We start from the raw sequence: 27,443 nt of genomic DNA, 5'->3' as shown, positions 1-27,443 counted from the left end.
GAGCATCCCCTGCGCGCGCACTGGGTGAGAAGGCGGGGGCGGGAGGGAGAGAGAGGAGGAGTTGCTGATTCCCTAGCGGACCCAGGAAGTTGTCCTTAAAATTATATATATCGCCGTCCGCGGCTGAGCAGCCACCTGGCCAGAGCAGCATGTGGACTGGCTCGCCGGGTCACCTAAGTGCTCTGTGGCTGCCGCTGCTGCCGCCGTCAGAGCAGCTGCTGCCGGCAGCAGGAGCCCGGCGCTGGGCGAGGAGCGGGGACGCGCGGCTGCAGCGTCCCCTGCTTACTGCTGGCCGCTTCTTCTCCGGAGGTGGCAGTCACTGTTGCTGCTGAAAAACCAGCCCGCATTTCCACGGCTGGTCGCCTGGTGAGGAGTTGAGACTCTGCACCTCCCGCCCGGAACCCACATGGCTTGTTACCTGGTCATCAGTTCGAGACATCTCAGCAATGGGCACTACCGAGGCATTAAAGGAGTCTTCAGAGGGCCCCTCTGCAAGAACGGATCTCCCTCTCTGGTAACCTGCGCACACACACAAACACACACACACACACACACACACACACACACACGCACGTTCAAAATCAACATAAACAGAAAGAGATATTGTCCTGGCACAATGAGGGGGTGATGGATAAGCTACCTTGCCCATAGGTATATTGTATCTGTTTAGACAGTTTATTGACAGACTGTTACACAGCGAGGGGTGTGTGTTTACATGTGTATTTTCAACACAAGTCATTAGCATCTATAGTGCTAGGTATGCAAATATTTACTGAATGCAGTTAAGTGCAGGCTTGTGAAGGTAGCTCCTGCGTGCTGTGTCAAGTTATGAATCTGCTGATTTGGTCAGTATAGAAAGTTTGAGTGGCACTTTATAACCATACTTCATGAAGTCATCAGTTGGGATTAGTTTAATAATGCTGCATTTACTTTATAAGAAAATAAACTCTAAACATTTTGCATCAGGGTCCGGGCAAAAGGAAAAGTGTTGGATCCCGATATGATGAAATCTAATGCTTCACTATGTAGGTTCTTCAGGGAAAGCCAAAGAATTATTTGTGAAAATATGAATTAGACAGTTTTTTGTACTATATACAGATGTATTCATGTGCAAATTTGAGTGACTGCTATTTAACTTAGTAAACTATTCAATTTAGTTTACTATTTGATTTAAGTATATTTGTTAAATGATTTTGACCGGAATCTATGACTTCAATATATTGTCAGTTCATCCCTTAGTACATACTATAAATCATTTTTTTAAAGGATTCAAATGTGTTTCAAGAAAAAAAAGTCATGATTTATTTTTTAAAGTTTTGGATTTTTAGTAAGTGACTAAGGGTCTAAACTTAAAGAACGATTTTTCTAGTGTAAGGTGAAAACTAGTACTTTAAGTTCTGTATGATATAAAGAGGGAAAATTGAAGTTGTCTGATTTTTATTTACTCATTTTTCGGTTCTTTCCATCATGGTTTAATGTTTCACTAGCATGAATTATTCAAAACTGCAATATATTATAAAAACCTGTGATTAAGGGCTATATGTGATTTGCATGAAAAATCTGAAATCAGAAAGTGCAGGTACCCAGAGATATCACTAGGACTCCTAACTGTGACAAACTATTGCCTCACACGCTTTCATGCATTGTACAAAGTAGGTCATTGCAAACCCCCTGCAACTATTTAGTATTGAATCAAAAGTGTAAGATGGAATATACTGTTTGTATTAGCATTTACAGTTAAATTCACAGGGTTAGAAGCGTCTTGAAGGGTTTTAGATGCATAAAGCCCACATTCAATCTTTCTGAGCAGCTGGTCTGAATCTTTCCTATTTTTAAAGATTCTCAGGATCAGAATTTCCGCAGTCTCAGCAAACCACCTTAATGTTTAACAACCCATGCTGTCAGAATCTTCCTTAGAGCAGTCTTAAATTCTTCAAATTTTTCTTTAAGCTCATTTCATCTTGAAACCCTAGAATGTTCCATCTTTCTCATAGATATTTTTCCACCCTTTGATAAGCTCTGTGGCTGTCTTCCCAAACCCTCTCTGGTTGTGGAAATCTGAATTGGGTAGTGCGTTACAGGGTATGTGCCTTAATCATTCACAGTGTAAAGGGAGAATTACTTCATAGTCCTTACATTGTTTAGTTCCATTTAAGTTAGTTAGAATGTGGTGTTAATCTCCCCAAATCTATAGGGTTTGCAGAGGGAATTTCTGTCACAAGGTCAAAAAGTGTCCTGCCTCCCTCCCACCCTATACCCCTGCCACCCCATTATGTTCCTTCATCTCCCAGGAGCCTGAGGACCCCATAGGGACTGGACATATGAATGTGGATGTAAGAAGACAACCCATAACCCACATGGCCCTGCTGGCTGACCAGAGGCTCACACCCACAGGACGCTATTCTTATTCATTATTGGGCTGGTTTTCACTAAAATACAGATTCGTTTACTTTTACCTAGCTTCCACACTTTGATTCACTGCGCTGTTCTCTCCAATGTTTACACATTTGACTGTACTTAAATTACATTTGCATCATTTAAAAATATCTGAATTAGTCTGTGTAGGTATTTCCTAAACCTGATTTATTTTGTCTTCTTTTACATTTTGCTATGGAATTGGAATGACTATTTCAAGGTTTCAAAAGTTTCTCACATGAGATGAGCAGTATGTGAAAATTGATGTTCATTCATTCTCTGTCACGGGCAGGTTGTTAAGTCAGAAATGCATTCACATTGCATAACATTTAGTCTTTCTCCCTAAATTGAAATAGGTCACTATCTTCTGGACCATAGACCCTTGAGAATTTAAGTAATAGTTCACTGGTCCAGATGAGTTTATATTTGCCTTCTTCATTAATGTGTTGCAAAGCATAAAACTGAAAGCTGGTTATACATCATTTTTTTTAATATTCAGAAATACACCCCCCCCAAGTTACTTTCAGGTTAACATAAGTTTATTGATTTTTTTTACCAGTACAAATATTAAACTCACAGATCCATAGTATACAGTCATTTATTTTTTATTAAAACAAATAGCTACTCTGACAGTAATTTTTTTCCAAACTTAGTTCCCAGAATGGTCTCAGATTGACCTCTATGTCAATGACTTAGTTATTTCCAGTCACTGAAACTCAGTTTATCTGGGATTATGGATTGGGGTATGACTCATTGATTTAACTCATTTTCACTAAGTTCTACAATGATTTCAACTTTGGTTCCTACTTTTTCAATCTGAGTGTTCTGCCTATTTTAATCCATACTTTTCTGCTTTAGTAGAGCTGTTTAAAAGTAGCGCATAACACAATTATTGAATAAGACTATTTTGTAACTTTGTTATAGAATGGAGAAAAACCACACTTCCTTTTTCCTATAATGAGTTTCTTCTTTGGTAGTTCTGATATAAATACACCTGGGTAATATGAATTTAACATGTCAGTGTCTTATAGATATAATTCTTCAGTTATATATTTAAAGCAGTTGTATAATTTGTCATGTTCAAATCACGTCTGTAGAATCTGAACACGTGATATTAAACTAACAGTAAAAAAGGGAATGATTATATTTATATACACTTTTATTTCAAAGGAGTTCATTTAGAAAACATTGAATCATTATATGGAACTCTTGTAGTAAATACTCAATGGGATACTTGAGAAATAAATAAAGCATTTTTTTCCCAAGCAGTTTTCACAGATCAGTACACTGAAAATCCTAGAGTGAAATGCAGTTCCTATCTTCAAAGTGAAAACATGCAAATGTCTTATCTGTTGCATCTCTCTTCTTTTTGGTGACTTGGTATGAAAAAAATAGCTTATTGCTTTTCATCCTAATTAGGATGTGAATAATTGATTTGAGATAGTTTATGTTACTTTAAATCCAGGGATAGATTAAAGAAAATTGACAGAGAGTATTGCATAGTGCTTATTGGTAAGTCTTCAATTTTAGAAAGTAAATTTATACCCTCCTACATTTTAGGATATTTATCCCCCACCATATTCCAAATCTATAATATGAATGAATGATGACTTTAAAAATCATACACACATGTGCGCCTATTTACACATAGATAGAGATGTAGATACACACATTGTTACCAGTACTCAAGTATAGGAAGTTACCTATATATTACGTTATAATCTTTACTGTCAGATATGTTAAAGGTAAAACTTTCTTACAATCCAGGAACTTAAAAGTTCTTCTACCACCATGTTTGAATTCAATTAAACAAGTAATATCCTCTTGTAGTGTCAAAAATATATTTGAATAGATTCTTAGTTATCTTAAGTAATGTAAAACATCATCTCAAATTTAGAGACAAGTGTGGTTTGTTACAGTTTATTTAATCTGTGTGTGGTCAATATTAAGACTATCATTCAGGATATGTAGTGATTAAATGTTAATGATAATCATAGTTTTTTATTTTGTCTGTGGTACACAGTTAGCTTATTAGAGTGATACTTCTTAAGATGTGCTTATTCCTGGGAACACTATAGATAGACACCAGGAATATCTGTTTCTGGGAATGTCTGTTGTCTTCCTCTGAAACATTTGATGTGAAGGAAATTCTTGGGATTTTCATCTCAGCAACAGATCAGGGTCCTTGGATGTTGTTGTTTACTTGTTATTTTGTTTTGTTTAGTGATCTTATTCTAAGTTATATATCTGACTGAATTACCTAATTGAAGGAGGTGGCATACAAACAAGCATTTTAAATGGACTAAAAAATTCTATAAAGTTCTCTTTTAAAAATTATCAGTGTATATGTATAACTGAAAGAAGTTCTAGAAAAGGTTAATTACCTTGAGGATGCATCTATTCAGAGAATCCCTTATGAGGAAATGAGTGCAGTTACAACCTTGCTCTTTTTTCTAATGCCTATAATAATTTCATGTATTTCCCTTATGCTTAACAAGTACATGTTAAACACATCCAAAAATGCTATCAAACTGATGCACTTTTCATGTACCAAATATGATTATGAAGATATGCTGTCCCGTAGAGAAGTCATCTGCCTCCTCTTCTTTAATTCATGAATACATATACTGCCTTTTATGTTTAAACTTTCAGGTGTTTTCAGTAAAGAAGACTCAGTTACAATTCTTACAATGCATGTTTTCTTTATGTCAAGTATTGTATTAAGCAGTCTTCTGTCCTCTAGTTGCCTTTTCAACCCATTTCTCCTCTCCCCCAACTAACTGATTTCGGAAACTTGTAGTTGGCATTATGCTTTCTGAAATAAGTCTCAACTTTCTAGGACTTAATTTATGTTTCCGTAACTTCAGAAGGTTTTCATGATAAGAAGAGTCCAGTAAGTATTTGAGTGCTATAATGTGTGACTTTATTAGATCATACTACATTTATTTCACAATTAAAATTTGATGGGTCAGTCTCTTGATTTGTTTCTTTTAGACTTAACAATTAAGATAAACTCTATTTTAGGTTTCTGCCCTATATTTTGGAAACAAAATAAAACGTATTTTCATCATGTGTAGGCTAAACGGGGATGGTATTTAGCATAGAACTTAATCATTTGTAGTTTCTTAAAAAAAACTTAGCCTTAGTTGCAGCTGTGAAATCTTTGTTATATAATGTATATGCACTAAGATACATACTTTCCATGTGTTAAATATTAATAGGGTTTGAGATGTCAGTAGGATTAAGGCTGTACTGGGAACAAAGATCAAGAAGAGTAATATATATTTTGAATAACTTTATGAAGTGCATTTCAGTATGAATTTGGTTTGTCAAAATACACATTGGCAGAATAATCCTTTAGTACATATGTACATATTTTGTAGAAAATAATTTGAATCAAAATTGAAATAAAAATGCTACTTTGTTTGAAAATGTCTTTTGGTTTTAACAAATATAGTGTTCCAGGTAATTCCTATAAAATGATGGGTGGCAGCCTTTTGTAGACAGATTTTGTAAATCAGGCTTACTTAGTGGATAAGGTCTAGAGAGAGAAATTAAATATTTGATATATTCTCATGAAGTGTAGAGTTATGATGATAATAGGAATATATAAATCACCGAGTTCCAGAGTCTCTCTTGCATTGGAAATACTTATTGGACATGAAAAGAAACTGTGGAAAGATGAATTACATCATCGTTAGACAGCATTCTCAGTTTTAACTAAGACATTGTTAGCTTATTGAAGACAAAAAATGCAAAGGAATATTATACAGTATTTAAAATGGAAAGGGATTTTAAAAATATTCACTAATGATCCTACTTTTCCTGAAATGGACCCCTGATAACATGCATGGAACTAAATGCTTCCTTCATTCAAATTTGATACCTAAAATTTAAATGTTAGCTTCTAAAAAACTGATAGTGTAGTTTTCCTTCACATGTAAAGAAAGCTATATAGCTAACTATATTTCCTTTCTTCTTTGGCTGTTGGGAAACCCAGAGACAAATGTGTGCTTCACAAGTGATGGGGATTGACGTTGGCCTTCAAAGCAGCATGATGTCCTCACCCCTACTCATCTCCTATTCCCGGTCTAGCTCTTATTTTAATTTTATTTTCCATGACTTTCATTCTTTTAAATTTATATTTATTGTTTTAATGTATAAAGTTTATTTTAGATGACTTAGGTCTGTTGTGAAAGCAAGCAGGCTATAAATAAATAATAAAGTATAGACCCTCCAACTATAGGGATGCCCCTTAGGAGTTTAGACTGGACAGTCTTGAGCGTGATTCCTGGAGAGTGTTCATTTTGTTCATTTGTAGCAAGTATAATTAGGGCTGCCAATTTTTTGTTTTGAGAATTGGCAGATTCCTTTTGGCAAGTTTGCTTTCACTTTCGTGTGGGTGTAAGAGGCAGAATATAGTTTATCTTGAAACGCGTACTGCCAATTTATTTTGTTTTGTTTTTCTAAACAATCTTTTCCCTCCCCGTTATTCTTCTTGCCCTTGATCCTTATTCCTTTCATTAGCATGGTTACCGTTTTCTTCCAGCATCTTTTTTGGTTCCTGTATAAATGCCGGCATATACTTCGAACTCCAGAGGCACAGGCCTCTGCAAATGGTGAGAAACACCCCGTTCTGTCTGCTGCCCCACCCAAGCATGCAGGTTCCTTCTCTGTCCACCATCCACACATAACATTCATCTCTAGCTCAGAATTGAAAGCTTCCCCCGTATCTCCATTCAGAACCCACCTCCTACCAGTGTTCTTCCCCTGCCCACAGCTATTACACAGCACTTCATTTGTCTCATGTTACCTCCCAGCGACAGAAAAATACCGTCAATTTCCCCCCACATGTGTCCTTTTCAGATCTCCATTTTGCTATGAATAATTATATTCCCTAACATTTTCCTTGGCAAGCAAAGGTGATATGCATTTCCTCTTTGTGAATGATATAAATACCATATTCTAAAGAGAAGATAACTACTGAACGCCTTATTGAATGATGGAGGGGATGGAGGAGGCTCATTGAAATCTGACCCTCCCCGTTGATTTGCTTCATCTAAATGTGAAGTCAAGAGACAAAGAGATGTCCATACTACGTATTTTCTTATTATCTGAACATGTTCATAGTCCTTGGGTTGTATCTAAGAGTCTTCATGATCTAGCCCCCACCTACCTCTTCAGCTTTAACTCTTTTCTCCCACCTGATCCTATGGTCCAGCCATACTGAGCTACTCAAAGCTCTTGACTATGATGGGTGTTTATAGACCTTTATGTCATTGCCCATGCTGTTCTGTCTGCTACAAATCCTCTTTTTGCCATCATTTTTTGGGACATATATATTCTTTCAGCCTTAATTAAAGAGTTGGGTCCTCATATGAGTCTACACGAAGTTCCCTTATCTCGTGGGTCAAGTGCTTCTTTTTCAGGCTCTAGTCACATCCATTGCTTGCCTTGATAATCACTGAATTGTGTTTGTTTATTGGTCTCCATTTCGCCATGAGATGTGAGATCCTTGGGGTCGTGTTTGCCATTGTCCTTATATCCCCAGAGCTAAGCACAGCTTCTGGTTTATTATTGATTTCAATAGAAAACAAAAGGATTTCAATAGAAATTTAACTGGTATAAATATGTTCCCTTTGGTTCTGCTGGTAGCTCCAAGAAGAAAACTTTTCCTTAGAGAATTTTTTTCCCAAGTAGTTAGTCAGAATCTTTTAGAATGCATACTGTTCTACTGGATTAAGTGGCCACTGTTTTCATGGTGATCCTTCTTACTTTCAATTCTACCAAGATCCTTTGGCCAGTTGCCTCAAGTATAATTTAATACTTCCTATTATTCCCAATTGCAGAGTGCTTTATTCCATGTAACCGTTTCTGAACATCTTTTGTTAAAGGCCACAAGAGGCTGAAGATTGGCTATATGTAAATGGATGAAATTCATACCTGAGTTAGTCGAGCCATATTTTTCATTGGCACATATTTAATAGCTTCTGTGAAACGAATTACAAGTTAGGAACTTGACCATTCCCTTCCTATTTAGGAGTGTGTCATAGGAGGAAAAATAGTGGTTCACACACCATTTCTCCCTTTCTCACTCTCATTTTTCTTTCTTTTGAAAAAGAGACAATAATTTCCTGATCACTGGCCACTGTAACCCTTGAGAAAGCACCATCCTGGAGCAGCTACAGGGTGGTTATGGCATAATTGCCAACCCTCTCCAACTTATCTGTCACACACTTTCCAGCAAGGTTTTGCTAGTACTTTTTTTTTTTTTTTTTTTTTTTTTTTGTGGTACGCGGGCCTCTCACTGTTGTGGCCTCTCCCGTTGTGGAGCACAGGCTCCGGACGCGCAGGCTCAGCGGCCATGGCTCACGGGCCCAGCCGCTCCGCGGCATGTGGGATCTTCCCGGACCGGGGCATGAACCCGTGTCCCCTGCATCGGCAGGCGGACTCTCAACCACTGCGCCACCAGGGAAGCCCTGCTAGTACTTTTTTTGTCTTGGATTAGTCAGGATATGGTCACTGTTCACAAAAGAAGCTTGAACTTCTTCTGAACAATGCATTTTAGCTAAAATATCCAGCCATCTCCAGTGGACATACAGCAAGATAGTAATAGTCTCCAGAGTGGAGAGAATCAGGTCTTTTGTATGGTCAGTTTCTTTTGCTACAGTTGTTAACAAATATTTGGCTTCTTTGTCTTATTTAGTGGATATAAACATTGGAAGGAATCTTAGCAATCTGGTTTAGCCTCCCCCTGTATATATTTTAATATAGCACTGTGATAGCAGAATAATGACTTCCCCAAAATGTCCACATTATAATCCTCAACACCCTTGACTCTGTTAACTTACATAGCAAAAGGGACTGTACAGATGTGACTAAATTAAGACATTGAGAAGGTTTTCCTGGATTATGCAGGTGAGCTCAGTGGAATCACAAGGGCCTTTATAAGAGGGAGGCAGAAGTGTCAGAGCCAGAGAGAGAGCTTTGAGATGCTATGCTGCTGGCTTTTGAAGATAAAGGAAGGGGCCACAAGCCAAGGAATGCTCTTGACCTCTTGAAGCTAGAAAAGGCAAGTAAATTGATTTTCCCATAGAGCCTCCAGAAAAATCACAGCCGTGTTAACACCTTGACTTTAGCTTAGTAAGACTTCTGACTTAATGGACTATAAGATAATAAATTTGTTGTCTTTTAAGCCAGAAAGTTTGTGGTAATCTGTTAGAGAAGCCATAGGAAGCAAACACAACTACTCTTAATATGGGTGAACATTTCCAGTTATAGGGGACCTCTCTGCTCACCAACGTGATTGATCCTCTAGTGAGACTAATATAATTAATGCTATGGCTCCTCTGCCCTCCCCAAATGTCTCTGCCTCCTTCCATTTACTCACTGGTCCTCAATGTGCCCTTTGGAAGCAAGAGGATAGATCTACAACCTCTTCAGTGTTAACATCCTTTCAACTATTCAGAGAGAGTTGGTGATTTTTCATTAAAGGACTGAAAAATTTGTGAGAACTAACCTTCTTCCATGTACATCACTTGCTTTATTTTCTTATATATTAATTGAACTTTGTACAACTCAAAATGCTTGATTACACTTTTTAATGTGATAGATGTTTTGAAATACAATATACTGATGTTTCTTATATTCTTGAAAGGTGGTAAACTCAATAAAATATTTTCATATATTTAGACAAATATCATCCACACTTTCAAATCATGTGTACTTTTTCCAGATAGTTCCCTTTTACACTGTATACATCATTTATACAGAAGATAAACTTAAGAACACAAAACCAGATCATTTTAAAGGCACATTTTAATGCTACCTTTCTTAGTTTGTTTAGTCTTTGATTTAGACATCTGAAGATTTCCTAGGGGGCAAAAAAAATTAGTTATAAATAAAAAGTGTTGGGATGAGTTGAAATAATAGTTATAATTCCATGAAATCTTCACCATTTCCTATTCTAGACATAGTGGTATCTAAATGGAAAGTTATTTTTTAACTTTTGTACTGAAGAATAATATAATATATAAATTGTCACAAATCATAAATGTACAGCTTTTTAATGCCTCAGATGTAGTATAGAATATTACAAGTTCCTGGTAGCCCCAGATGTGCCCCTTACCAAGCACCACTCAACCCAAAGGCAACTATTGTGCTAACACCAGATTATAAGCTCCCTTATTTTTTAAAAAATCATATTAAAAAGAGATGTAGTAAAAAACAAATGTACTTGCGGCTCAACTGACAGCAAGGCCCTCTTTTTGGGTGGGGATAGGTAACTAGACAATGTTTCATCTGCCTACTGTCCTACTTCACTTTGACTGACCACAGCTAACTTAACTAGTTGAAACAAATGAACAAAAGAAGATAATTACATTTATGTCCCTTTTACTTTCCTGTTCATAATGATGATATACTTTTTCTTTATGATCTAGTGTTCTTGAACCAGGCTTCTTATTACTTGACTTCAATAAATCCATAGTCAACTAAAATTGGATCATTTTTGTTTTTCACAGCATGTAATAAAATCTGAATTTCTTGTAATTATTTTCCCTGTTGTAAAATCACCATTTCTTTTGTAACTTTAAATAAGAATGCTTTATAAATATATAATTATCTCCAAAAAAAAGAATACTGATTTGTTAAGTATGAATGGATTTATGCTAATACAACACAGGGATTATATCCAAGGTGACATTTGTGAAGTATTTCATTATCTTTCACTTAATAGTACATGTTGAAATTCAAAGATCTGACCATCATGTGGATTTCAATATCTCTTGAGAGTCGTTAGGAAAGGCTCTGTTGAGTTTTCTTTATTTGAGGGGAGATGTGAATTACGTATTTAGTGGCAAAATAGTAAATGATTAAAAGAAAGAAACCTTTAGCTTGGAATTCTCATAAAAAATGAAAGTTATGTGCAAATGATGTGTAAACTTTATTACAAAAGTTGTTATAATTTCACACGCATGCACAAGGGTAAAATACAAGTTTGTGTTATATGGAAACAGGATTATTGCCAAGGAGATTATAGATAAAACCCAAACAATGCTTATATTAATCAATCCTAAATTAAATGAATTTAAATATGTTTAAAGAACTGATCGTGTATTTTCTTTTTTTTTTTTTTTTTTTTTTTTTGCGGTACGTGGGCCTCTCACTGTTGTGGCCTCTCCCGTTGCGGAGCACAGGCTCCGGACGCGCAGGCCCAGCGGCCATGGCTCACGAGCCCAGCCGCTCCGCGGCATGTGGGATCCTCTTGGACCGGGGCACGAACCCATGTCCCCTGCATCGGCAGGCGGTCTCTCAACCACTGCGCCACCAGGGAAGCCCTGATCGTGTATTTTCAATCAAATGTAATGCTCATCTTCCAATATCCATATGCTACATGGCATGAGTTCAAGAGTTCTGCATGATGTTGCTGGAAGAAGTTTTAGTGACGATCACTGATGATTTGCTTTCTTATCATTAGAGAAGGAAGATTTGTGAAATTACATTATAAAGGAAAAGTAATAAACTGCAATAAATTTTCCTTTATGTGTTCCTTCCAACAGTGTCACTTTGCTGTAAATTTAAAAAAAAAATCACACTCAGTTCTGTCCTCTGTGATCATCAGAATAGACTCCACCCCTGAAAGTGATAGAGAAAATCAGTTTTCCACAAAGAATAGAATAGGTGAGAAAACATAACTGGAGAAAAATTATAATTGGCATAAACACATTCATAGGGAGTGGTCTTACGTGGACTTATATAGTATATAAGCATCACTTAATCTGCAGATCCTAGAATTAGATCCAGTAGACAGTAACTGGAATACAACTTCTGATCTACTTGTGTGACAAAAATTTGGGAACGTAAAGTTTTAAATTCTTCATTAAGTCATGAATATAAGGCTAGCTCTAAGATTCAGTTTCTGACTGTGATGAGCACTGGGTGTGATGAAGTATGGGAGGACCTTCAACCTCACAATTTCTTACCAGTCTGTTTGGAAACAAGTCACTAATGTTTGACCAGTGGTTTTCATGTTGCTGTTGTTGTTGTTTTATTTTTCCATGTATTCTTTGTTCAAAGGAAATCTTAGGAGCCAGGCAAAATAGATGGAACCTTTGGCTAAAGGTGGGGGAGAGAAGCTCTTGGATAGTGAAAGCCTCCTCCTTTTCCTCTGTATCTGGGCAAGGATGCTGGGCAGGGAAGACACATCTGGGCATAAGCCCTGGAGCTTTATGATTTGAATACTACTTAGATGGACCATGAAGGGTAAGTATCCGCTGTTTCTAAAACATAATTAAAATGCATATATCTTATGCAGAGTAGCTCAATTAACTATTTGACACATTGCCAGTTAATTCCATCACTAGACATTGATTAGATATTACTGTCACTCTAAGTTTGCAGTTTTTATAAGAAACATTAAGGTGACTTTGGAATTTCAGAACACCTTCATGAATAAGCTCGAGGAAGCTAAAGTTTTTTCCTGAGCTGAGTCCCTGAGGAGACTTTAAATAGAGTCGATGGGAAATAGCCAATGTGTGGGACAGAAATCTAGATAGAGGAGCCTGGTCTGGGAGAAGCCTAAGATTTCTAGAATTGAAAACAGAAGAACATCTCAATTGAGGAGTCAAAGTCACTCATTCACTTATTCATCCAATCATATTTAACAGGTATTGTAAGGGTCTGCTATTTGCCCAACGCTTATTGGCCATGTAGCAAAACTGAAAGATAAATCACACTATGGGAAAAGAAGATAAATTTTTCATGCACCAAATACTCCTGGGAAGTAGTTCTACCTACCAGCTTTGGTAAGTGACCAAACTCCTCTGGATAAAGCAGAAGAAAGAAGGTGAGGGGGGCCATCTGAAATGGATGAGCAGAGAATGTGGTTCAGTTGGCCCATGGCACTGAGCACTTAGGTCAGAGTTTAAAAGTAATTTTGACCTAGACAATTCTAAACTTTTATATCTAGGCTTTATCATTTTGTCCTTTTGTTTTGTTTTCTTTTGGATCTTAGTAAATTTTCTTTTTTTGAAACTTCGGCTGACCAAGGAAATGACAGCAATTGAAGTCAGGGTTCCTGTAATCCTGCTGGCGTTATTGTGGGGTGTAGCCTACAAGTCCAGCACTGAAAGTCTAATCAGCTGAGGGATGAAGGGATGTGGTAGACATAGTCCCTAGAAGAGAGAAAGCATCAGAGCACTAGACAGGGCTTCGTGTGGTGGTGTGAGGGCCTGAGTGCCTCCCTTTCCCTTGAGGTTCTGTAGGTGGGGGAGGCATGGTTGGCCACCCCCATAGAGAAGGTCCTGTCTCTATTCTTTGGAGAATCTTCTGTTCTTAGTGGCCGATGCCAGATGTTTCAGTTTAGATGCTGCTAACTGCAAATATACATAAGAAACATCTCTTCATCCTGCTACTGATTTACTCTTTGATGTGGATAAAGAACCTGGAAAAGATTCTTCTCATAACCTAATACCTCAGGTGTTAGGTCCCTAAAAGAAAAAGAAGGAGACCACTGAGGAAATGAAAGCATAGGAAGGGAGCAGTGAAGATGAGTCTTACTTCAGAGTTCTGCTTTAGAAGGGCTTTAGGGGCTCCTAGAGGGTGGAAACCACCAAGAGGAAGGCCCCAAGAGAATGAGGAGGACCTAAAGGGCCCTGGTTGGAAGGGCTCTATGCTATCCTGCTTGGAAGATATACACACCTGTCCCCCCGGGTTCCCAGTGGAAAATTCTCAGGGCAATTATAGCTCTGCCTTGTAGCTGATGGAGTTCAGATCCTAAGTTTTCGCAAATCATTTGGGGCCCTTACTACTTGTTGGGCACTGTCCAAGGTGCTGATGATAGTGAGGTAAACACAATCGACATGGTATCTCTCCCAGTGGAGACTACAGACAGAGAATGAAGATAGGCAGTAAACAGATGTTTATTTCACAATACCCCTAGTTGTAAATATACAAGTTCTTTTGAAGAAAAAGTAACTGATTCTAAAGAGGGATAACCCTCCTAGTGCTAGGACCATGGAAGAATTCCCAGAGTAAATGATGGCTAATATGAGACATGAAGAATGAATGGGAGTTATCCTGACACAGAGCCCTAAGGCAGGACCCAGAGAAAGACTCCCAGGCCTGGGATTTGCATGTGGGCTGAGGGGCTGACGGGGTGCAAGACAAGGCAGGACTGGCAGGTAAGGGTCAACCACGTCTGCTCCTGTAGGCTATGTAACAACGAAATAAGGAAACCATCTCAGGTAGAAATATGGCTTTTAATCTTAGTACAGAGCTAAACAGTCTGTGGTCCTGGCATGGGTACTTCTTATTACTTCCTGTGGGTTGTACCACATGAGATAAGAGAAAACTATGGCTTTTTCTGCTGTTGTTACAAACAAAAATCAGAAATGATTTATAAACAAGAAGATAAGAGTACTGGAGTTGAATCATCATTAATCTTAGTTTCCTGTGTAAGTCCATTAAAACTAGGCTGTATAAAGAGAGAAGAATTGAGAATTAACTTTATAGATCTACACACAAGAATGATATTATGATTTAAGTTTCACTCAAAATACTCCTCTTTGATGTTTTAGGGTAACCGGGGGTGGTCTGGCCGAATGAGGGTTTTCTTGCTTTAAGGGCAGATAACATTTGTATCCAGAAAGCAAAAGAAAATGGAGGGTTTTTAGAATGCTTTGAATCAATTATAAAAACTCATTTTGTCTTTGTTAGGGAAATTTTCTCAGAAGGTATTAGACACCATTAATATAATAACATTGAAGACCCAAGGTAATATTCACTTCTTTAAATGAGGTACCTCTCTGGATCTCTGAAATGCCACTAAAAATGTGTCCCTTCTAGTGTTGTATGGTGACAAAGGTTGCATGTTTTTATATCTAATTAAAAATTTAAAATAAAAAAACCATGATGTGAGGAGGGTTTTACGGTGTTGTTTATGTACATATTTTGCTTTGTTTCGTGCATTTACTCCTCCCACCCCTACACTTTTAAGGTGAGAGCATGGATATTTTCCCTTCATATGTTAAGTATAGAGAAGTGGTTAAGCATATAGATTTGAGTTGGACTGAACTGGTTTGACCTCTGACTCCAGCTCTAACTGGTTGTATGACTACTTCAGTACTAAGAGCCAGAGCTTGTTCATTGGTGATGCTACTTGCCTTATGGGGCAATTGGAAGATGTGAATGAGCAAATGGATGCTAAGTGCTTAGCAAAGTTTCCGGTGCATAGTAAGCATGAAATGAAGACAGTCGATGGTTACTCCTGCAGCACGTGGATTGTTCTGTTACGAACAGGTTTCCTTGACCCCTTAAAGTGTTCTAAGCACCTACTGCGAACTTAGCACTCGTATCAAATTGTTGAAACTGTTGCTGCTTTGGATGGTACTTTAAGATGGCTCTTTACCGTAGTTGTGTTTTCTTGGAAGACAAGTACAGGTGTCGGGGCCAGTTAACTTTCTGTTTTAACACAACACGTGCAAAGAGAAACCCCGGGTTTTCACAACTTTCACAATGAAAATGCTCAGTGTGCCCTACTTTCCTGATACAGCTTTAATTCAAGACAAGGATACATTTGAAGTGGCTTTTCCATTTGTTCTGTTTTTTTCAAAGCGAATTGAGTTAAGCAGATAAATTGTTTTTATGATCTTGCTGCCATGTGGAAGGAATTTTTCTCTTCCTTTCCATACAGATAGATATTTAATCTAAAACTACTAACTCTGTGATGATAAGCATTCACCCTCTTACTGTGTTTAAATATCTTTATTTCACTGCCTTTGAAAATTCTGAGGAACCAATCATGTACTTCTCTCCCCAATAACAACCTGCTTTAATAGTAAAATATTTGAAGTGAGGACATACTAGGTAACTGAGGGTTGTATATGTTACACCTATGTTCACATTATGAGCAAATATTAAGGTCCATGTGTAGGTATAAGCTTTTGTGCACATACATTCTGCTCAGAAAATATTCAGTCATTTTGTTTCATTTGCCACTTCATGATGCAAAAAAGCATTTGTATCAGTGTCTAGTCAGGATAACAGAACCATTCTCAGCTTTTCAAACAGAGGGAAGCAATGCAAGGAATTGTTTACAAATGTGTTGAAAAGGCTGAGGGAGGGAAAAGGGGAAGATGCTATTACCCAGAGGTTAGTAACTGCAGGAAATCACTGCGGCCTCTAGGGTTGGAGGAGCAAAGGAGAAAGTGGTACCTAAACCCTACAAGCCTCACTCTGGTGGTGATGCTGCCTCTGCCACCACCTCACCACTGCTCTGCAGTCATCCAACAGCTTGCAGTCCCACTGGGGCTGGTGGATTTGCTGCCTGAGTGGCTGGTGCCTACAACTGGAGGCTGCTGGCACCACTGTGCTGCTGCTGCAGAGGCCAGCAGTTGTCTGATGGTGCCGCCACCAGTACCAGAACCCGTGAGCGCTAAGTGCCAAGGTGGCCGGACAAGCCGAAGAAGGAAAATCAGGGCTTTCTTTCTTTTTCCTAACTTCCACTTTGACACCAGTCTTCCCATTGGCAGACCTAACCAGAAACCAGCTGGCAAGGAGCTCTGGGATGCCCAGTTTATGGGTTCCAGTCCCCAAGGAGAGAGGAATGATACAGATAGAACTGATTGCCAACAGAGAAATACCGAGCACTGCAGTTACACCACTTTCTTCAAAATTGCAGAAAGTAAGAGGGAGAGGCTTTAAATAAGAGAGGAAATTATGTTTTATCTATTATATAGAAATCTGAAGGATATTTATGTTCAACCTAGACCTTAATGGATATTAGGTTCCTATTGCTGCTGTAACAAATTACCAAAACTTAGTGGCTTCAAACAACACAAATTTATTATTCTTCAGTTCTGTAGGTCAGAATTCCCACAGAGGTCTCACTGGGCTAAAATCAAGGTGTAGGTAGGGCTGCTTTCTTTCAGGAGGATTTAAAGGAGAGCCCATTTCTTTGTCTCTTCCAGCTTCTAGAATTTGCCTATGTTCGTTGGCTCATGGCTTCCCATCTCTATGTTCAAAGCCAGCAAGTTCTTCTACCATCTCTCTGATTCTCTGTAGCTGGAAAAAGACTCTGTACTTTAAAGGACTTATGGGATTAGATTGGGCCCACCTGGATAATTCAGTCTCCTCTCCTCATCTCAAGGTCCTTAGTTTTAATCACATCTGCAAAGTCCCTTTTGACACATAAGACAGTATTCACAGGTTCTGAGAATTAGATCGTGGGCATCTATGGGGACTATTATTCTGTTTACCACAACTCAGAATTTTGGATTCATAGACATCTGTGGTTATTCACTGGTTATTATCTCCCATAGACATCTCAAACACATAATATCCAAAACTAAATTAACTTTCCACCAAGTGCATGCTTTCTTAGTTAGGGACATCATCTTCATTTAACAGTGTAGGCTTGAATCTTGAGACTCTTTTTCTTTAATTCCTCATCAGATTGGTAAATCTCATTTTAACTCCTAAATATTTCTCCAATCTACTCCTTCCTTCCGACTTTCCTACCACTCCTACCTCCTGGAATGCAAGCATTTTCCATTTTCCTGAAAATAAAATAATCCTTGATTAACTGTATGGCATTTATGCTAGCTGGTGGAGCTACCCCATGTTGTCTGCTCCAGTGGAATTTACAGCTTAGAATGGAAAACACATTAAACAAATAAACCTGTATGATATATGTTCTAGAAGAGGAACTTTCTCATCTTTCTGATTATGATTCATTTTTCAAAAATTTTGTGAATATTCTAGAGAAAGGCCATCAAGTTGGCTGATTTAAATTCAATCAATAGTAAGTACTCTTGGTATATGTATGTTGCTTCCCCTGATTCTGGAGGATAGAGAGGGAAAATAAGACTGCTAAATTACATGTCATATATGGCAACTTAGTTACTTGTAGTAAAATCAAGCTAGAATGGCCTTAAGAGCTCATCTTCATCTATTGTTGTTTAAATGGGGTTAAACTAATGATTTGAGGCCTCTACACTGGACTTAAAGAATCACAATGCCCTGGGTGGGGCCTGGATGTGCAGTTTAAATAAGCAGCCCACAAGTTTGTTGTACACATTAACATTGTAGAATTATTGAACCAGTGTGAACTTACCAATACTCCTTGGATTTACTTGGATTTAGAACTTCAGAGGCCAGAGCTGAGGAAGGTTTTATGACTTGCTCACTCTCCTTTCTTCACTGGTAATTCCTATGGGAATCCCCTGTGATGCTTGCTTGGAGTTCAGACACCTCTCAAATGCCCAGTTCACAATGGTAGTAACAGGTAGGGAGCACTCATTCTACATCAGACATACTGTGCCCAAGCAAGCCTTTCACACATTGTCTCATTTAATTCTTAAAACAATCTTAAGATGGAGGTGCTATTCCATCTGCTACTGAGGGGCAGAGAGCTGTGGTTGGACCCAGGACCTTCAGAAGCCAAAGCTCAGGTGTGAAACCACTTGACTGAGAATTGATTATTCTCTCTCTATGCCCCCATGACAATTTTCATTTTCATTTATTACAGCAGAATGGCATTTTAATTGTTGACTCACATACTTGTTTCTCTTTCATTGAGTCTCCTGGCAGTAGGACCTGTCTCTTCTTTATCCAGGTAAATGACAGCACCTGGATGCCACAGAGTCTGGGGCTTAGTAGGCATTCAGTGAAACTCTATCTCCTTGGTCATTCTTTTACACATTCATTCAATCTTAGTTGATTAGAATGGGTCAAAATGAAAATATTAACTGAAAAGTAAAATTCGAGTATCTACACATATGGCAAATTTAAATAAAAATTTGACAAAATATTCATTTGTACATCAATGTGTAGGTATAATTAACAAATGTTCAGATTTTAGTAAGTAACTAATGGTGCAAACTCTTGTTATTGGCAATTACACAAAACTATAAAGCAATTTCCAGGAACCCAAAGACACTAATAATGCGTAATAATTAAAAAGTGAGGCACTTTTCCGAAATTTTATCTCACATAAATTGCAAATAACATTACAATTTTTCAAGGTGAAAACCCCAAATTATCTCTGTCCATAGGAGAAAATTAAAATGTGTATATTGCTTCCATTATTATTATGTACTTTTTCCTACTTTGTCATATACTAATTTTGCTCATAGGTGTGAATATTAACCATCAATTTATGTATGTCAGGTGACAAGGCACAGTGGGGTTATTACTTTTTTCCTTCGGGTACATATAATTAAGCAACCAATTTTTTGTTAGAAACATATAATGGAAACAAAAACCCATAAAACCAACATAAGTCCATCTTCATCTTGTTAGAATTTGAGCTCTTTAAAATAATAATAAAAAAGTTCCTTCCTAAATATATTAAGCCACCTAATTACAATGGTAGGTGATTTTTTTTTTTTTTTTGCGGTAGGCGGGCCTCTCACTGTTGTGGCCTCTCCCCTTGCGGAGCACAGGCTCCGGAGCACAGGCTCAGTGGCCATGGCTCACGGGCCCAGCCGCTCTGCGGCATGTGGGATCCTCCCAGACCGGGGCATGGACCTGTGTCCCCTGCATCGGCAGGCGGACCCTCAACCACTGCGCCACCAGGGAAGCCGGGTAGGTGATTTTTTACATGTTCACATTATTATTGAAGAATATAAATTGGGTATTCACAACACACATTAATAAAAGTTAATTAACTGATCAGGGTCCAATTGTCAGAGTTGGTATTTGAACATTTATCAAAGGGTAGCTCAGATTCTTCCCGTGGATATTAAGAGCAGCAGCAAAAGCCTGCTGGAGCACTTACTCTGTGCTTACCCTGCTAGGAGATTTTCTAGAATACCTCTAGACTACCGGATCCTTGCTGTGGAAGCATTATGTATCAACAACTTGACTAATTGACCCAACATTCTTGAGGTCTCCCAAAGCTGTTGGTCAGGATTCAAACCATCTCATGCCCTTGTCACAAAGCTTACTGTCATAACTGCATTATGGAAACGGCAAACTTGCAGAGCACACTCTGAACTCTGATGAATTCAACAAACACTTATTGAGTTGCTGGTTATTTTCATGTGTGTTTTATCTCATTGAATATTTGGGTGCTCATTCAATTTATAGGTGAGCAAACAGAGGCCCAGAGAGGTTAAATAACTTTCTGCAGGTCACAGTCAGCCAGCAGAACATAGGAGATTTGAACATGAATCTTCTAATGTGAAACTGAGAACTGTTTGCACTGTGTGAGTAGGTTGCTTTGACAAATATTTGTCAGGCTGCTAAGGAATTATTTGCTTCAAGAGGGAAAAAGATACCCACCCCTGCCAAACCACTTTAACTGACTTAAGCAAAAGAGAAGAAATGATTGGAAGGATTCAGGTGTAGAAAATGCCACCGGGCCTCAGCCAGGGCTGGGACAGGGAATCAGGAGCTGAAGTGATTCTATCTCTCCACTATTCCCAGGCAACTCATGTCTGCTTCTTACTTCAGCTTCATCATTTGCTGCCTTATATATGGGCTTTCTCTGCTGCCTGTAGATAGTACTAATCCAGGCTGTATGCTGTGTGTGTGCATGTAATAGAGCAGAAGGAGAGAGATTAGGAGGAAGGGAGGGTGACAGGGTCACACAGTTGTGACCCACATGCAGAGCTTCTCAGATGGGAGTCAGAGTAAGGGTGAGGGAGGACATAACTGGTAGAGAAATGATCTGCATTATTTATACAAAGCCTTTCTTGTACTACACTGTTAAGCTTTGATAGTTAAATCCCTGGTTCTCGCACTTGATTGGGAGCAGTTTTATGAATCTTAATTGGTTTCTCTAGTTTGGGTTTATATATATGTGTATATATATATATATTTATATATATTTATATTTATATATATATATATATATATATATACAGTGATCTCTCTTGTCATCTATCTACCTATCTATCTATCTACCCATGTCTGTAATTATATTACAAAAATGCACATAATTCTATTTATGCAAGCATTTTATTCCTATTAATCAACTGAGAGTCAGCTTCATTAAAGAGATATTTTGATGTCTCTTAAAAATACAAAAGGGAAAACATTGTCTTATTGTCACTCATAAACTAATTACTTGTGCTTGTACAACTGTCATTTGGTTAATATTAGCAAGAAGAACCAGGTAGTGCCAGAGATAAGAAATGGCACTTCTCTTAGTAGAACATGCCGACCTTAGGCTGTGGGTTTCCGTCTCCTCTGATGTAATAAAATACTCTGAGTAAACATCTTTAGCAACAGACATGGGTGAGTGGTCCTCCTAAGAATTATCCTCCAAAGCAGTTTTTATGGACAAGAGAACTCTTGAGGAAAACATCACACTCTTTTTAACTTAATATTGTATGAAAGCCCTAAACTTTCACTTTCTAAAATCTTCTGCTACTTAAACAAGAAGGTCAAAAGTGAAACCGTCTAACCTATAATTACCTTCCTCTGTATGTGGTGAAAGGAATACAGGAACTGCTGAAATTATCCCTTTATAAAAATCATCTTTCTAAAAAAAAGTAAATATTGAGTACATTCTTGGATGACATCCTGGTTTTTAACCAGGACGTTGGATGTTTTTTAAACATCCAAGGTAAGAACTTCCTTTGTTTCTTACAAATCATCACTGAGCTGTTCACTCTTCAAAATTCAACTCAGTAATCATGTGGCTAATAGGTCAAACTTTAAAAAACTTCACGTTGTTTGTGCTTTGTAAGACCGTAGAAAGTAATATTTAGTAGTTTGTGGATTGGGAGAAATATTCTGTACCAAGAATAAGGCAGTAGGGCTGTAGTCTTGATTTCACCAGAAGGAATAAGATAGGTGTGGACAATGTCTAGTTCTTACTTTATTATCCATCAGTGCTGTGCTTTGTTAAGTCCCTACTTGCTCATTTTCCTTACTGAGGGACTAAGCTGGAACAGACAATATCTAAAGCTCCTTCTAGTTCTAGTATTCATGTGCTTTCTTTTTTTTTTAATTTAAGAAAAATTTTTTGGGTTTTCTCTGATTTTTTAAAATTGAAGTATAGTTGATTTACAATGTTATGTTAGTTTCAGGTGTACATCAAAGTAATTCAGTTATACACATATATATATTTATTCATATTCTTTTTTCTTATAGGTTATTATAAATTATTGAGTATAGTTCCCTGTGTTATACAGTAGGTCCTTGTTGGTTATCTATTTTATATATAGTAGTCATGTTCTTTCTTAACCTATAGTGTATTAAAGAGATAATAGTCATACTTCTTAATAAACAGTAAATTTTTTTGGTGGGGCGGGTAACGCCGTGTGGCTTGTGTGATCTCAGCTCCCAGACCAGGGATTGAACCCAGGCCACAGCAGTGAAAGCCCAGAATCCTAACCACTAGGCCACCAGGGAACTCTCAACAAACAGTAAATTTTTAAAAGAGGTGCTGATCATTGTTGAAGGTTGGTGATGGGTATATGGGTTTGTTTTACTATTCTCTTTACTTTTGTGAGGAAACTTTTTAGAGAGACAGAGAAAGAGGACCACAGCTGTAGAAATTGGTAGCAATAATGAGGAAGTGCTGCAAGAAGTAGATGAAACATCTGCATCCTAAAAATCATGGTATGTTAGTTTATTTTCATGAGTCACCTGAACATGAAAGGTGATAGAAGCAATAGGATGTAGTTGGAAGCAGAAATAGAGAAATTGGAAAACCTTGCAAGTCCCCTTGAGTCATTTCCGTTGAAATGCTTTATCATTTTGTTGTGAATGCCATATGAGGTATACTTAGAGTCAAGTTTAATGAATATACATTACAGAGATAAATGGTTCATGAATTCTCCATCATTTTGGATTATGCATTATTGCTCTTTAAAATCATTAGTTTGGAAAATTGAGATTTGATTGTAATTTTCAACTTCCTAGCATGCCCTGACTGGACAAAAAAGGAAGCAATTTGGAAAAGGGCCAGATTTCAGAGCAAAATTTACAGATGCAAAGTGCTTGATCCATAAAGTAGATAAAACACATAATCTGCAATCAACTGTAAAGTTTGACAATGGAAATTGTTGTTGAACCCAAGTTCATGTGCCCAACGCACAGTGAGGCCAAACAAGCTGAAATGTCTGATTTGGAGCAAAGTTTATTAGTCAAGGAGGTGCCAATCTGGAAGATGGGAGACCTAGACTCATCTCAAATCCATCTTGCTGGCTGGCCAGGGTGTATGATTTTTAAAGGAAAAAGGGGAAGAGTGGTCTCTGTGATCCCAGATTTCAGATAAGATCTCAGCTGCAGACTTTTTGGTGCAACCTTATGACTTCCTTTGTCCTCAGGGGTCATGATTATTCTATATGTTCCTAGTCTGGTCTGGTGATTCTTTAACTTTCCTCTAGGAGAGAGCAGAAACAGTAGATGAGGCATTTTATTATTAGTTTAGGGCCTTTGTAATGGTTCAGGAGTTTCAGTTCTCAGTTGACCCTTCCTGTGTTATCAATTTTTAAGTCTGCTTGGGGCCAGTTGGTTGAAGCCACAGGACGTTATCTTAACAGTTTGGGGTCATAAATCAAGGTATTGGCTCAAGCTAACATCATGGAAAAGATTATGTTGGGCTTGCTTTTCTTTTGTTTCTGCATTCCCTCACTTAACTGTTTGAATCAGCTCTTTGGAACTCAGGGAAGGTCTATGAGACTAAAGCCTTTTTCTATAAACAGAAAGGCATATGTACCTGGGAGTGTCTCTTAGGGTTCTGCTTGGTTTCAATCCCCCCTTTTCTTTGATACTCATCAATTTTGAGGGGAACAGGTGTGGGACAAGAAAGGGAATAGGGGCTAATCATAAACTCGGCAGGGGAATTCGATTTTAGGGGAGAACTCAGTTTCAGAAATATGATAGAATAACCCAAAGTTTGAGCTGTAACATCAGAGCACACACATATTCTAAAGTCACTTTCTGGGCTTCCCTGGTGGTGCAGTGGTTAAGAATCTGCCTGCCAACGCAGGGCTTACAAGTTTGAGCCCTGGTCCAGGAAGATCCCACATGCCGCAGAGCAACTAAGCCCGTGTGCCAAAACTACTGAGCCTGTGCTCTAGAGCCCGTGCTGCACAGCAAGAGACGCCACTGCATCTAGAGAAAGCCCACATGCAATAACAAAGACCCAACGCAGCCAAAAATAAATAAGTAAATAAAAAAGTACTTCAGCCAAAAAAAAAAAGTATTTAAAAAAGTACTTTAGCAGTAGTTAAAAAAATAAAGTCACTTTCTGTGCATCTAGGTTTCTTCTAGAGATTAATGCAATTATTTATGTAACCCAGATGTTTATTGAGCAAACTTTCTTTTCCAGAACTTTACAAATAGTCACTTGAGGACCTTTACGGTACAAGACCATACCTTTGCCATTTGAAACTGGGTAGAGCTCTTTTCCCCTTGGGCCATGATTGGATATTTAATCCCATATAAAAGGACAGATTCCTTCCTTGAAACCAAAATAAACCAGTGATCTTCCTTTTAATAAAAATTTTAGAGTCTTAAAAGGGAATTTTACATGCCCCAGTTGACCCTGCAAATTCACTAACAACTCAGCACCCAAGCTTTTAGAAATGTTGTGTGTACTTGGTCTATTTTCTCACCCAACACTCACTCCTCAGCCTGCTGCATCCTGCTTTTGTCTCCACTACACTATGTAAGTTGCTCCAAGTCACCAAAGACCTCCTTGTCATAAGATATACTTTTTAGTCCTTTTCTGACTTGACTTTGAGACAGCAGTTGATGCTGATGAGTACTTTCTTCTTTAGCAAATGTTCTTTTCCATGACACTACCCTCTTCTTTGGTCTGCTTCTGGGCAATTTAAATAATGACATCTTAGAATTCTTTGTGGGTCCATGTTCTTCTGCCCTTTGCATTCCTCGGGGTTTTGAAGTAGGCTCTCTTCCCTTCCACTCCGTATACTTGTGCCAGGTGATAGCATTACTCTTGAATGCTATCATTGTCTAGGGTGATTTTCAAGTCACCATCTCTATGCCAGACCCGTCTTCTGAGCTTCAGGGCAATATATCTACTTCTCTTATTGAGAGTTTAATATTGCTGCTTCTCATAAACCTCAAATTCCGCACATTCAATATGGAAAACTTCATCTCACTCCCTGTGTAACTCCAGCCTGCTGCTCTTCCAGTATGGTTGTCTCAGGGCACAACACCACTGCCTGCCAATTGTTCTGTCCTTGACCCTTTTCTCTTCTTTACACTTTCTGCTTTCAGTCAAACACCAAGATATCTGAACTATCTCTTGATTTTTGCCATCTCTTCTATTCTTGTTGCCATGATTTTTGCACAGACTTCCTATCATCTCTTTCCCTGATTACTGTAATAGCCTCCGAAATAGTGTACCTATCCTGTCTAGTTACCTAGTTCTCTTTCAATCTCTTCTCTCAGTTCAAAATGGTCCTTCTACGATGCATGTCTAGTCAGGGCACTTTTCTGATGAAAACACATCTGTGTCCTGTTTCACTTGAGAAGTCATGGTACTTATGTAACTTTAAGTGTCTGCATAATCTGGTCCCATGCCTAATTACTATCCAGTCTCATCTCTTATGATTTCCCTTTGTATTTCAGGTCCTGCCTTATTGAAATTCTTTCTGTTCTTCTAGCGCAGTATGGCTCTTCTTGCCTTTAGGTTTTAGAACACCCCCTGCTAGGGTGTATATATATATATATATATATATATATATATATATATATATATATATACACACACACACACACACACACACACATACACACACATATATACACATATATATACATATATGTATATTTATTATATATATATGTACGTATATATATATATGTCTCCTCTGCCAGGAACACTCCCTTCCTACTCCTTGCTTTTTAGTTGGCTCACCTCTATTTAACTTTTAGAAGTCCTTGTGTCTTTCTCCCCTCAGAGGCTTCCCCTAATCCTCTAAACTAGGTAAAGTTAGGAAACCATTGTAATTTGTATATCCACAATGATGACAATTATCATAATTGTTTCATTTTCTTTTATGTGTCTGGGGTAGAGGGAGACAGAGACTGCATACTCTCCAAGGTAGAAATGATGTTTATTTGCACCCCTGAGCCCCCATGCCTGACAAAGTGCCTGACACAGTTTTTCAGTTCATACTTGCTGAATGACAAAATGCAGAGAGAGAGCATAAAATTCGATGTATGAGAAAAGGAAGAGGCAAGTCATTTCAGTATAATGCCAAAGGACAGCTTTTCACCTAAATTTTTATTGCAAATGGAATAAATGATGTACCAATGGATTTGGAAGGGGGCCCTATGGAACCGTTTATATGTTTATGGCTTACCTGGCTCCTAACACATGACTGTACCTATAGAACTCAATCAATACTTATTGAATTAAATGTTTTGAATGACTTTTATTTGACTAAGGGAAGGAATTAAGCTTAATAAGGGCTGTTGATTTTATTTTTGGCTCCACTGAATACAGATACAAGATTCAGGGGAGCTGTGGTGGTGAATATTAGACTCAGGGTAATGTTTGGGATAATTTCTCCTTCAGCTTTTTTTTTTTTTTAATTTATCAAACTGCTTTCTTTCACTTTTCTCTCCTAGAAGTTACTTACTTATATGGGAAAATATATATTAGTACTTAGCCATTTCAACAAAGTATGAGATTTAATATAATGCATATGCTCTAAAGCTCATCTAAAGATATTGTTAATAGAAATATCAAACAAAGATTGTTCCAATCTGATGTAGCTATAATATGTCAGTAATTAAAAGGACAATATTTTCCTATAAACTCCATACTCCTTGTATATTTTCTACCTCAGGAATGGTACCATCTTGTTGAAAAAGCTAGAAAACTAATATATTTGACAATTTTCTCTCTCTCATAACCCATGTTCCTTTACCTCCTGATCATGTCTCAGATTGGTCACCTAGATCTATTTCTGCCGTCGTTAATCTAGTTCAAGCTATTATCATCTCCTGCCAGAAGACTTGTGACAACTTACTAAGGAACCTATCTGCACCAACGTGTCCCCTGCCAGCCCATTCTCAACTCAGCAGCCAAA

The 27,443-nt window shown here is 37.9% G+C and overlaps 1 protein-coding gene across 1 annotated transcript in view; it reads left to right on the top strand.

Annotated features, from left to right (window-relative positions):
- Window positions 1-406: 406 nt before the first annotated feature.
- The window catches only part of ZNF804B (zinc finger protein 804B), a gene marked incomplete at both ends in the record, with an annotated part of 473,269 nt that continues 446,232 nt past the window's right edge, over window positions 407-27,443 (top strand). Inside the window, one exon of the mRNA XM_079711650.1 lies at window positions 407-514. Within this exon, the coding sequence (XP_079567776.1) occupies window positions 407-514 (108 nt within the window). The remainder of the gene's footprint in view (window positions 515-27,443) is intronic.

The sequence above is a fragment of the Hyperoodon ampullatus genome, assembly GCF_949752795.1.
Source record: "Hyperoodon ampullatus genome assembly, chromosome: 9".
NCBI classification, from domain to species: domain Eukaryota; kingdom Metazoa; phylum Chordata; class Mammalia; order Artiodactyla; family Ziphiidae; genus Hyperoodon; species Hyperoodon ampullatus.
The sequence above is the reverse complement of the archived record's forward strand: the minus strand, read 5'-3'. Positions and strand labels throughout refer to the sequence as shown.